Here is a 13,051-nt window from a genome sequence, read left to right on the forward strand (position 1 = left end):
AGCAGCAGAAATCAGGGTTCTGCTGGGAAAGTTCTGACACTCACGGCAGAAAACCGCAGTGACGCGTTCTAAAACCTGAAACGGGCTTAAACAAACCTTTGTTTTGGCTGTTTTCTGGACAGCTTTGTAGCGTTTGCTACACGTTCTTTGGATGAGTTCTGGCAAAACGTATCTAATTTACTTCACTGCCTTTGGAAGTAGCGCTTGAACGACACGGTTTGTCCTTTGGTGCATGAGGAGAACACTCCAACTTCCTCTGCCCAGAGAAAAACCAACTCGCAGAGCAAAATCGGCCAGGATTGGTAAGGGGGTGGTAAGGAAAAGAGTAATAGTAGCAGCTTGAGTCCAGATGAGGTAGAGAAGGTCCTTCCGGAAGGGCGACCTCACATCGGTGTGGATAAATCGGAAGTGTGACTGCGAAGGAGCAGCCATTCCGGTGGGACAGGCGTGTCACCGGGCCTGCGTGGAAGGTTTTCAGCGCAGCGCTCGTCCAGGTGGATGGTCTCTGTTTGGTTTTTGTGAATCCCTTGGGGGTGAGTGCGTGGCTTTATCAGACACCACGGTTATTTTTTCTTTTTTTTTCATAGAAACCGCAATGAGCTTGCTGAGACCCTTGAGCTCCTGAAAGCGCAAATTGATCCGGCCCTGTTGAAAACCAGCAGTTCGCAGCAGGAGAATTCGTCACGCGAAAGCCCAAGCACAGAAGACGAAGACGCCAAAAAGGGGGATGAAACATCTGCACAAGGTTTTCTGCCTTCTTTTCTCCAATTTTTAAGTGTTGTGCTGTGGCAGTGTTAGAATTTCCAACTTCATGGAAAGTTACCGTGTTAGATTAGCACTTCTCTTCAAAGTGAGTCAAGTAAATATTGAACACTTTGAGATTCTGAATATTATTGGGGTTTTTTTAGTGCATATTTAGGCTCAAGGGTTTGTTTATGAGGAGAGCTGCATATAAAGTGTTTTCTAAGTAATTTTATTTTTGCTGTACGTTTTGTATAATATTGTAAAGACTGGTCATTGTATGTTTCTGTGGAGTATCGAACTGTTGCCAAACTTTTCCTGTTCTAGCAACATTAAAATTTCAAAAGGAAAAAACCAAATCTGTTTTGTGCAATGCCATGGTTGAAATCAGTACAGTTTTGGGTGCGGTGTCTATTTTTGCTTTTGAGTTTCAATCAAGAAAATAGAGGTTGCTTCCTCAAACTGGTCATAACCCACGTGATTTTTCAAGAAGACATGAGCTGCTGTTTAAAACGATTTGAAATCCTAAAGTACTTGAGAAGTGAAGTGATTCTGAGCTGCCTCCACTGTTCTTGTTAACAAAGAACCTTTTTTTTTTCATGTCATTGCACATATTTAACAACTTACCCGACCTGTTTGTCTGTGCATTCGCTTTGCTAAGTGTGGGTATCAGCCTGAAGTATTTTGTGTTATGAGAATCTGAGCTTTTTTTAGGTTGTGGAAAGCAAAAAGCTTGTTATCACAAGTCATTTTACCCCAGTTACTACCTGGTATTATCATTCTGTTAAAATACAGAAGATTTTCACAATCAGGGTTGAGATTTAAGGGTTCCGCTGTGTTCATACGTGTTTCTTCTCACCCGTTTGTTTAATATATGGAATTAGGCAAGGTCTGTCGTGGCTCCGATGCCAAAGAGAGAGGCTTGCTCTTTTATTGTTATTCTTTGCAACAAGCAGTGTAGAGCAGCAGAAATGGATAAAACAGATGGGATTTGAGTTGTGGAGGAGCAGTGTCGAGATGGCAGCGAGCGGTGACAAACACGGGCAGGAGGGTCTCGCCGTCGAAGGCATTTCCAGTGTCTGCCTGCGTGCAGAAGTCACGACGTGACCTGCGGGGTTACTGACAGCTCTTTCTTCTGAGTTCTCATCTTGCCTTTATCTCACTCGAAATTGTTCTTAAGTCATCTAATTGAGATCGCTGCTTCAGATAGATTCTGCGTTGGATTCAGGAGGAGCCATTGGAAAACCTTTACAACCAGTGGTTCCCCCCGTAGATAAGTCCCCAAGTCCTTTGGCACGCTCACCTGGGTCAGCGCCCGCGTCAGGCTGCGTACCGGTGCGGAATCGCTCCTAGGCACCGATTCCGCGTGCGGAGGGAACGGTGAAACCATCCCCGTGGGCAGTCAGCGTGCTCGCGGAGCGCTACGTCCCCGTCGAGAGGCTTTAGTGTGGCTGCTTCCGCGCTCGGAGCCCTTCGGAGGTGCAGCGAGAGACCCGACGCCTGTTTGCTCAGGCCGCGTCCCGAGCTGTTCAGTTAGCGCGTGCCAGAAGGAGGTAAACTGACCCAACGCCGTGTTTTACCGGCCGGATGGATGGACTCGAGGCGTTACGGCGACGTGCGTGTCGGCCGACTCGCTCTGGGTGTACGAAAGGCGTCACGAGCCGTTCAGGGAGTTCAGCTGCAGAATGACTCCTGCTTTTCCGTGCGGAGGAGTTTGGGAATTCTGCTGATATCCCTGGTGTTGGAGGGTTGGGAGAACACGGCAGGGGATGGCAGGGAATGGTAGAACGTCGTTCAGACGGACAGGAGCGAAGGGAGGGTGGAAGACGACAGAGACAGAGCAAGTATCTCATTCTCACCGTCCAGCAGAGAATTACAGCACGGTTTGGGTTGGAAGGGACCGTAAGGACCATCTAGTTCCAACCCCCTGCCATGGGGTTGGAACACCTTCCCCAAAGGAGGCAGCTTTTGTTCCAAGGGCTCCAAGTTGGGAGCAGTGGGGACCTCGGGCGTGAAGGGGAAAAACCAGCCCTGAGCCCTCAGTGTGTTGTGGCTTCTGGTGCCTTGGAGATGCGTCTGTCCCTGCCGTGCTGATTGCTGGGGCTTACTCGGACGCTCGTTCTGTGTTTGCAAACACTGTGAAATCTGTGCGTTCCTCACCGCCACTCTCTTCTGAAAATGCTTATTTTCTTTAGCGTAACTAAGTTAACTGCCATACTTTCCCCTGTATGTTTCTAACCACTTCAGGAAGCTCTCACCTTGGAGAAGAATTACACTGGTGTGTAGGGAGAAGGGATTAAGACAGGAGGAAAATAACCCTCTTTTTGTTGGGAGTTATGGCATGCTCGCCGTAACGTCTCCCAGGTGGCGGAAGATATTGTTACGGTACACGTGGTGCTATTATATTTGCTTTTTCTAATTAGTTCTGTCATAGAATCATAGAATCACAGAATGGTTTGGGTTGGAAGGGACCTTAAAGACCATCTAGTTCCAACCCCCCTGCCATGGGCAGGGACACCTTCCACTAGACCAGGTTGCTCCAAGCCTCATCCAGCCTGGCCTTGGACACTTCCAGGGATGGGGCATCCACAGCTTCTCTGGGCAACCTGTGCCAGTGCCTCCCCACCCTCTCCGGGAAGAAATTCTTCCTGATACCTGATACCTTCCTGTCCCTAGCTGACTCAAAATTAGGGTAAAATTAAAAAAGCTGAGGTACTAAGAGGCTGTGGTAGTGATAAATAATAGGCTTCAGCGCACGGTAACGGATTGGGCGTGTGGTTCCTTCTGAATGCTGGCAGTGTGCTTTAAGCCCTGACGATCTCGGGTTGACTCTGCAGGGTAGGCATAACCTAATTCTTTAGGTGCTGCAGGTTTTTCTGGTACACGCTCCTCACTGCGCTCGTTTAGAAGTGGCAGATGAGGCGAACGTGGAATACTGTCTGTTCCTTGCATTTGGATAGGACGCTGGGGATGGAGGCGTTGGCCGGAGAATCCAGGTGAATTCCGAGACACGCTATAATGTTGAAGGCCGCCTCCTTTCTCCAGCTGTTGCATTTCAACAGTGAATTATTTCTGGAAATTAAACTGTGTACAAACAGGGGGCTGATTTCTGTGTGGAATTTCACTTGGAGACCCTGGAGCCTGGTTCCGGTTTGAAGGGATTCAGGAACTCGAGTCGGGCTTGAAGTCGATGCATCGTGCGCTCTCTGCTTAGGTTTTACGTGTCCTCCGAAAGTATTGTGGTACCTGTGGAGAAGGGGCTGAGATGTCTGTGTAAAGAAGGGTAAAACTAAAATTCTGCTGCTAGCTTCCGAAACGGAGGTTTATCTTGGTATGGAATTACACCGAACTGCGATTCCATAGCGAAAAATTGGCAACGCACTCTAAGGATGGCGTGAACAAGCCAGGCTCCTAGTGACTCCGTGAGAGAAGGCTCATTCGCGGGGGGCCGCGGGGGGCTGGGTTTTTCAGATGTGCCTTTGTTTTGATGGATGCTGTTTGTGTCCCCCGCTTGTCTCATAGTTGTTTTCTTCTGTCAACAGAAAATTCGTTAAAAATCAAAGAAAAAAAAGAGGAGGTGGAGGAAGAATCAGTGGAAGCGGAAAGCCTTCCTCTTCCGGTGGTCAAAGAGGATGAAAATACGCTGAAAATTGAGAAAGTGGAAGAAAAAGAAATTATAAAGCTGCCAGTAATAGTCAAATTAGAGAAACCTTCAGAATACAGCGAAGAAAAGCCAACTGTCAAAGAAGAAAGCGATTCCTTTAAGGAGAACGTCAAGCCTGTGAAGGTGGAGGTGAAGGACAACAAAATAGAAGCAAAAGACTTAAAAGAAGTAAAAAGTTGTACAGACAAGATAGCAGTGCATGAGCCGGAGAGGTTAGAATTTTGTGTTAATGTCAAAACTCCCCAAGAAATTGTAGAGAAATCTGTGGAAGAAAGTGAGAAGCTCAAAAACGACCAGCAGGCCAAAATACCGCTGAAGAAGCGAGAGATCAAGCTGACGGACGACTACGACAGCCCCATCAAGGGGCCCCTGTGTAAGTGTGTGACTCCCACCAAGGAGGTGTTGAAGGAGGAAGGGAAACCGGAGGAAGAAGCTTTTAAGAGAGTCCCCACGATTACCGCTTTGTGTCCTGATGGGAAAGTGCTAGTAAACGGGGAGGTTAGCTGTGAGAGAGTGACCCCAAGCGTCATACACAACAGCAGGTCCGAACACTCCGCTGGCCCGAAGGAAGAGAGCGGCTCGTTGAAGGAGAGGAACGGAAAAAGCGGGGAGAAGGTGTCAGAGGCTGTTAGTAAAATGATAAAAACGTGCGAGGTTGAGAAAAAGGTGGGAACTGCGGTGAAGGAAACGGGGGCTGCGGTTTCCGAGGTTTCTAATCAGAAAGTGCCTTCGAAGGAGGAATCCGGTCCTGTGGAAAAAGAGCCCCTTGACAGCACGAGCGCCGAAACGGGGGCAGAAGCGTCTGCCAGCGCCGAGGACTGTGCCAAAGCAATGGAAGAGAAACCGGGCGTGAGAGTCAAAACGGACAGACTCTCGCCACCCAAAGAATGTTTAGGGAAGCCCCCGAATCCTTCGGCTCCCACAGAGCTGCCCACGCCTGCGCTGCCTGATGGAGAGACGTTGAAAAGTGAAGGCGAGTCTGAGGAGAAGCCGGAGTCTCCAAAAGCTGCTGAGGTGCCCCCGCCCTCCTCTTCTCCCATTACTTTGGAGAAGCCCGTTTTGGAAAAGGAGGGCTCCGACAATAAAACGCCGCTCCCTGAGGAGAGCAACGTAGCGTCAAAATCCAGCCCTGAACAGCAAGAGGAAGAGCCGGAAGCCGCCAAAGCAGAGACGGATAGATTAGGCGACGCCCACGCCTCTCACCTCGAGGACGCCTCCGAAAGCAAAAAGGAATCTCCCCCACCTAAAAGCAAATTTAAATATAAGCTGGTTTCTGAAGAAGAAAGCTGCGCAACAGATAACAAAGAAATAACGTCTGAAAGACAGAAGGAAGGGATTAAATTAACAATCAGGATCTCCAGCCGGAAGAGGAAGGCGGAAACGCCACCGGAAGACGTCAGCGCTGGCCGCACATTAAGGCGATCTCCGAGAATATCCAAGCCGACTCCGAAAGTTGTGGAGACTCGGGATCAGAAATCTGACAAAAAACGACCTGAGGAGGAGGAGGAGAAACCTGCAGCAGCGCAAAAACCGGAACGAAAAGAAGATGCGAAAAAGCAAGAGAAGGAGTCAAACTCGAAGGTGAACAAGGTAATACGGTTTGATTACCCGGGAGTAAAGGCTCTCCACGGCCTTCTCCGTAGGGAGAGTGTACGCTGGCGTAGGGATGTTGAGGATCATGGAATGGTTTGGGTTGGAAGGGACCTTAAAAACCATCCAGTCCCACCCCCTGCCATGGGCAGGGACACCTTCCACTAGACCAGGTTGCTCCAAGCCTCATCCAGCCTGGCCTTGGACACTTCCAGGGATGGGGCATCCACAGCTTCTCATGCTGCTGTGTTGGATAACCTTCAGAAGGAACAGCTGATTTTACAGTGAACGACAACATTTGTGCTGAAAAATTCTGTCACATACATAATGGAAAAAAAAAAGTCACTTTAAAGACTAATTTTAACATTTTCAATTATAAAATAAATTACAATCTTAGCGATCCTAAGTCCTGCAGGTGGTTTCAGTTTTGAAGTACTGTTGCTGAAGAAGTTTTAACTTGATTTCTTTTTTTGAAAGATACAGAAACGGAAAAATACTTTTCTAAAGAGACTTTAAAAATAAATGCGATTGAGGAAGTTTGAAACAAGTAAGTTTCTGCCATTTTACCAAGGTGAAAAATACCCAGATCTTCAATAGGCTGGTTTATGTTTGTTTTCTTTTGACAAAGAGTTTTTAAAAAGTAGATTTGAAATGCTTGTGTGATACGATGAAGCCTAATTGAGGTGACGCCGTTACGGATTTAAAGTCCCTTTGCTGCTTCTGTTGAGCGAACAGCAAAACCAGGAAAGAGCTGGAAATGCGCGTTGAAAACCTGCAGCAAAATGTTACCAGAACGACAGGTGCTGCTCGGTGTGAGTCTGGCCTGCGGGAGAAAAGGAGTGTTTTGTACATTTTAGCTTTTTCAGCTCATTCGGGTCAGTGAGGCGTTGAGTCAAAACTGAAGTGTGTTTTGAGTTGAAAAAGCAAGAAAAGTTATTTTCCATTTTCGAAGCCTGGGGAGGGAAGGAGTTGGGAATAACATCTGCCAGAAACAAGTCAGTTAATGGGAGGGAAAGTTTGTTCTGTTTCCTACGTTGCTTTAAATGGAAAATATCCTGGGTGCAGAAAGTAGTTTCAGTACAGAATAATACTCTGAATTGGGACTGAAATCTGGTTTTCACTCAAAATACGTTTACAGAAATTGTTAGTAACACTCAGCACACCTAGAGAACGAGAAATGTCCTTTTCCACTGCATGAAATGAGAGGGTGGGACGGCCTGGTAAAGGCACGGGCAGACACACGCTCGCTTAACTAACCGAGAAACGAGAGAGGGCGGTGGGTGCCCCTGTGGTCAGCAAAAAGAAGCATCAACAGAATCGGTTTCACTTCGGAAAAATGGTGGAAAAGTAGAAACGTGAAAGACCACCAAGCTCTAAGTTGTGTGCTTAAAAGGTGCTGCGATTTTATTTCAGGCAGGTGGAGGAAAATCCTGGAGGAAAGCACCAGAAATGCTGAGGGTCATCTGCTTCTCAGAGTGCCAGCCTGTGTCCTGAAGTGAAATAAGGCACCAGCTGCACATGGCAGGGGGAAGAAAAGATTCCTTTTGGATTCAGAAAGTTTAAATGTGGAATTCACCAAGGTTATCTTGTCAGAGTAGGAAAAAAAGGGGCCGAGAAACAAATTTTCTTCCTGTTTTTAAATCGCATTTGAAACTTTTTCTGCCGGTAGACAGGAATTTCTCCATTGACTATCCTGTGGCACCTTGGGGTTCTTGGAAGGTTTATCTCTTTGTTGAAAGGAATTGCTTCACTGTAGAGAAAAGTGGGTTTTTTAAGGTCTGGGACGAAGCTCTGTAAATCTCCCTTTGTGTTTTCTCTCTGCACTGGTGTGTCTCACAGAGAAGCAAAGTGCGGTGGACGGGTACGCGAACACGTGGCAGGTGGAAATACTCAAGTAACGAAGAAAGTGAGGACTCGGAGAGTGAAAAAAACTCTGAGGAGGAGGAAGGAGAGGAAGAAGAGGAGGAAGAAGAAGCTGCACCTGCTGATGACGATGAGCCGTGCAAGAAGTGTGGCCTTCCCAATCACCCTGAGCTGGTAGGATCCGGGTGGCTGTCGTGTCAGGTTTGGAGGGTTGGCTTTGGTGTCGGGAGGGAGATCACCCTTTGAGCTGGCGGTGTGTGGGAGTAGGTGAGGTCAGTGAGGAGGAAAGGAAGTCATCTTCTATGAGACAGTGCTCCGGGCTTGGGGACGAGGGCCTGGAAAGTGTCAGGCAGAAAAGGACCTGGGGGTGTTGGTCAATGGCAGCTGAATATGAGCCCTCACGTGCCCAGGGTGCCAAGAAGGCAAATGGCATCCTGGCCTGTATCAGGAGCAGTGTGGCCAGCAGGAGCAGGGCAGTGATTGTGCCTCTGTACTGGGCACTGGTGAGGCCGCACCTCGAGTCCTGTGTTCAGTTTTGGGCCCCTCACTACACAAAGGACATAGAGATGCTGGAGCGTGTCCAGAGACGGGCAGCGAAGCTGGTGAAGGGTCTGGAGAACGAATCTCATCAGGAGCAGCTGAGGGAGCTGGGGGTGTTCAGCCTGGAGAAGAGGAGGCTGAGGGGAGACCTGATCGCTCCCTACAGCTCCCTGAAAGGAGGGTGCAGAGAGGCGGGAGCTGGTCTGTTCTCCTGGGTAACTGGTGACAGGACAAGAGGCAATGGCCTCAGATTGTGTCAGGGGATTTTTAGAGTAGATACTAGTAAAAACTTCTTCACTGAGAGAGTGGTCAGGCACTGGAACGGGCTGCTCAGGGAAGTGGTGGAGTCACCATCCCTGGAGGTGTTCAAGGAGATTGTAGACAAGGTGCTTGAGGACATGGTCTGTTGGGTGTGGTGGTGTTGGGTTGGTGGTTGGACCGGATGATCTTACAGGTCTTTTCCAACCTTTGTGACCCTGTGAGTCTGTAAAAGGCAGTTTCGCCTGTTGAGACTTGATCTGGGTGAGGCTTTGAGGTCGTGCCTACGGTCTCAGTGAATACAGAAGAGACAACATTAAAAACCCAGAACCAGACACGCAGTGTGTGCGCTCGTGTCCTGTGACACGGTGGCAGTCATCCTCATTGGATACATAGAATCACAGAATGGTTTGGGTTGGAAAGGACCTTAAAGATTATCTAGTTCCAACCCCCCTGCCATGGGCAGAGACACCTTCCATGGACCAGGTTGCTCCAAGCCTCATCCAGCCTGGCCTTGGACACTTCCAGGGATGAGGCATCCACAACATCACCCGAAGGGCTGGCTCCAGCAGAGCCCCATGCAGAAGGCAGGCGGTGAGCTTTCACTCCTTCCAAGGTTTATGCTTCTGGTTCATCAGCTGTAGGTATTGTCATGAATTCCTCCGTTTATCTGGGAAGTCATACCGGGCGGCCCTGCTGCGGAGCCACACAACAAGCGTACTCTCGGGCGTGTGGCAGGTCACCCAGCACAGTTGAGACGGGGTTTGAACTTTAGGATGTTGGAGATAAATATTCCAATAGACACACGGCTTAGGCCAGCTTTGGTCGTTAATTTTAATGCAGAGGGGTGTCTTGGGCTGTGCCCACCTGAGTGTGAACTCTACTGGTTGCCTAGTTCTGTGTAACCTGGAGAGTCTGCAAGGCTTTGTCTGCACCACCCGGGGCACGAAATCACCCTGACTGAGGAAAGAGCCGGGGCTGCTGCCTGGGGATGCGAGCGCACAGGGGAAATGGTTCGCACCGCGCTTTGCCCAGATGAAGTTTTCCACTCACTCTGGGATCTGGAAAGGATGAGCGGATTCGACGCGATGGGCAGGCGATCTGCGTCGTCCAGTAGCACTAAGGGGCCTGAGAATGCGTCGTAAGAGGAAATCTGGTGTTAAAATAGAAAACTGTCATCCATGAACTTCCCCATAAAAACCACCCCTGGCCTTGGAAACACATAGTGATAAGCGGGACAGGATTTCTGGGGGGTTTGGCACAGTCCAGTGTATTTATAAAGTGCTTCTGGAGCTGCTTGTGCGTCGTGGATGCCAGAAGATGCTCATGACTCACTTTGTTTCCACAGATTTTGTTGTGCGACTCCTGTGACAGCGGGTACCACACAGCCTGCCTTCGCCCTCCTTTGATGATAATCCCCGACGGAGAGTGGTTCTGCCCGCCTTGCCAGCACGTATGGTTCCTCTTGGACTTCCCTTGCCAGCTTTGCCGGGGGCGGTGATTTTCTGGGAGTTTAACAAGCTCTTTTTTTTTTTTCCAGTTAAAAAATAGGCTGGGGTGAACAGTGGGGATGCTGATCTTCCCTCTTGGCACTGAGTAAAACTCATCACGATGAGTTTTGTGAGGTGGTTTTCCTTTCCCTTTCTTTTTTCTGCTATTGAGGGATAACTGTGTTGCTGATGGGAATCTCCACCCTCACCAGTCTCCTTCCATCTTCGGTTAAATTACCTCAAGGCTAACATGGTGTTAAAAATATATCTTAATTTTTCCCAAAAGAGTATTATCGTCCCAGAGGGGGAAGCATAGGCAGCGAGGGATGTGGCCAAAGCAAGGAGCTGTTTCTGAAGTGCTGTTCCTCCACCAAAGGAGGAGGAGGAGCCCTTTCCCCAAAGGCAAAAAGCTCCCCACGCTGGACGTGACATGCCGCGGCTGCATTGAGCCTCGGTTTTTAAGTGTCCTCCAAGGGGTATTTTTAAGCAGTGATGGTCTGGAATACGTAGGAATGTTTTCATTACGCTGTTTGGGATTGCAGCTCGGAGTTAGAGCATCCCCCTGCTCTGTTGCTGTTTAGTCATTTCTAATATGAAAAATGAGATGTTTGTAGAAGCGTGAAGATCGTGAGGGTGTTGATACGGAATAAGGCACGGTTTGTCCGCAAAATGTCTTTTTTACGTGTGGCTCCTTGTGTATTATATGAAACCTTGGGCAGAAAAATGATCCTGGGGTGTATCCCTGCTGTTTGCTGCAGTGTCCAGACTCAGGTGTTCCCCGAAGATTAGGATAAGGGACAAAGAGCTCCCGCTGCGCGCGCGTGCTCAGCTTTCTGTGTGTGTGTGACATAGGTCTGTGAAATCCTGGGATTTCTCCACGCCGGAGTGGAGATAGCAGCAAGAACGTGGTACTGACGCAGAAATAGGTTTCTTCTCAACGCCTTTATTCCTTGCCTCAGGCACGCTGCCGCCTGTTTACTGCCCGCAGTAAACTCCAGTTACCGGGAGGAGGCGGCTCCAGCAGTTGACGGTGAAGCACATGTGGTTTGGGGAGTCTTTGTAAAGCCTTGTTCATCAAGGAGGAGCCTCCAGCGCAACACGGCGCTCGCCCTTTCTTCCAGGCAGATCTGACGAAGCGTCTCAACTTTAGTTGAATGTGAAAATACTGGGTGACGAAAGAAACTAATAACTGTGTTTCCTTCCCTCAGAAATTACTCTGTGAGAAATTGGAAGAGCAATTACAAGATCTGGATGTTGTCTTGAAGAAGAAGGAGCGTGCAGAACGCAGGTACTACTCTTGGGTTGCACTCACAGCGAGCTGCTGTGCAGAGGTGGTGGTGGCTGCAGGCCCGTTAAAATAGCTGGGGAGGAAAGTAGCCACGAGGCTGGGAATTGGTGAGACCTGTTGTGCTGGGTTCAGTCAGGAAAGAGTTAACTCTCTCTACCGTGGCTGCTAGGAAGCTGTTCCTGGATGCAGAGAGCAGCACTGGTAAGTTCTCAGCTGGTGTTGGGCAATGCCTGCACCAGATTCAAGGTCTTTCTCTGCTTCTGACCCTGCAGCTGCGTTCCCAGCTCTCGCTGTCTGGCTACAGGCAGTGCAGGGACACACAGCTCAGGCACCTGACCCCAACTGACCAAGGGGGTATTTCATCCCATAGTACGTCATGCTGGGGCAGAGGCGAGGAGGGAGTCCAGGAGCCATTACTCTCCCCCTTACTCTCTCTCTTTTGCTCCTGTACACTTGCTAACCCTCTCCCTGACTCCTGCATTAGCTGCTTTGCTAACTCCTGTGCTGGCTCCTTTGTGAGGGAGTTGGTGGGTTTGTTTAGTTTTCCCGCTCGTGCTATCGCTGACAGAGTTCACTTGGAATCTGCTGCAGCAGCGCTCAGGCTACGGCTCTCGGGCTCTCTGGGTCTGACTCCCACTACTCAGTATTTTGTTCTGCGTTCGTCGGTGGGTGGTGAGGAATTGTATTGTATTGTATCATATGTTTTATTTTCTGTTTTAATTACCTGTTCTTAATAAGATTTGTATATATTAATTTAGATTTAATTAGTAAATAGTTCTTATCTCAGTTTTATGAGCTTCCTTATTTCTTTTTCCTCCGATTCTTCCCCTCCATTGGAGGAGGGGATGGGGATTTGTGAGAGTGGCTTCATGGTGTTTTGCTAGCCGGAGTTAAACCACAACACTGGTTTTGACTTCCCACTGATTATTGGCGGCGCGGTGCTGGGAGAGCTTGCAGGAAGGGAGAAAGTCCAATAATTGGGAAAGATGAGCAAATTAAACTCGGGTTTAGGTGTCTGAACGCACATTTGGCTTTGTGGTACCAGTAGCTCGCTGGTGCGCAGCACCGGTTGAGCTGCGTGTGTTGGTGGTGCCGCCAGCCGGCGGGGAGTTCCTGCCCCGCGCAGCGTTACATCCTGACTCCATTACAGCGCTTGATTGGATTAATGTGGGGTTTGAGTCCTGCCCCTGTGGATTCCGTGCAACTCTGCTGAATGTACAAGATGATGCGACTGCTGTCGCGCAGCGGGTCGGCTAAATTACAGCTTTGAGTGAAATGTCGTGCCCACCCCTTCCATTACCAAAGGGTAAATGCAAACCGGTTTCCTGCATTTGTGAGCAACATCCTTAATGTTTGGAACATCCTCTCTGCAGTTTTCAGACCTTGAAAATGAGGGACGTGAAACACAGTCTGCATAATTTATACCTTTTAGGACATATATTGAGTACTTTGTAAAGTCTAAGAACGTCTGTGTGCGTTATTAAACAAAACTTGGCATGAATTACATCTTCAAAGGCAGATTTCACCAGAAAGGTGAGACCCTCTCAAAGACAGTGAAGTGAGCAGGCTCGTGTATCCATAACATCGATGGGATGTAGTGATCGGGTGCTGGAAGCG

At 48.9% G+C, this 13,051-nt stretch overlaps 1 protein-coding gene across 1 annotated transcript in view; it reads left to right on the top strand.

Annotated features, from left to right (window-relative positions):
* Positions 1–554: 554 nt before the first annotated feature.
* The window catches only part of RSF1 (remodeling and spacing factor 1), a gene marked incomplete at both ends in the record, with an annotated part of 25,109 nt that continues 12,612 nt past the window's right edge, over positions 555–13,051 (top strand). Inside the window, 5 exons of the mRNA XM_010159538.1 lie at positions 555–745; positions 4,284–5,995; positions 7,835–8,032; positions 10,005–10,109; positions 11,355–11,434. Coding sequence (XP_010157840.1) covers positions 555–745; positions 4,284–5,995; positions 7,835–8,032; positions 10,005–10,109; positions 11,355–11,434 — 2,286 coding nt within the window. The remainder of the gene's footprint in view (positions 746–4,283; positions 5,996–7,834; positions 8,033–10,004; positions 10,110–11,354; positions 11,435–13,051) is intronic.

This window comes from Eurypyga helias, unplaced genomic scaffold (assembly GCF_000690775.1).
Source record: "Eurypyga helias isolate BGI_N326 unplaced genomic scaffold, ASM69077v1 scaffold37729, whole genome shotgun sequence".
NCBI classification, from domain to species: domain Eukaryota; kingdom Metazoa; phylum Chordata; class Aves; order Eurypygiformes; family Eurypygidae; genus Eurypyga; species Eurypyga helias.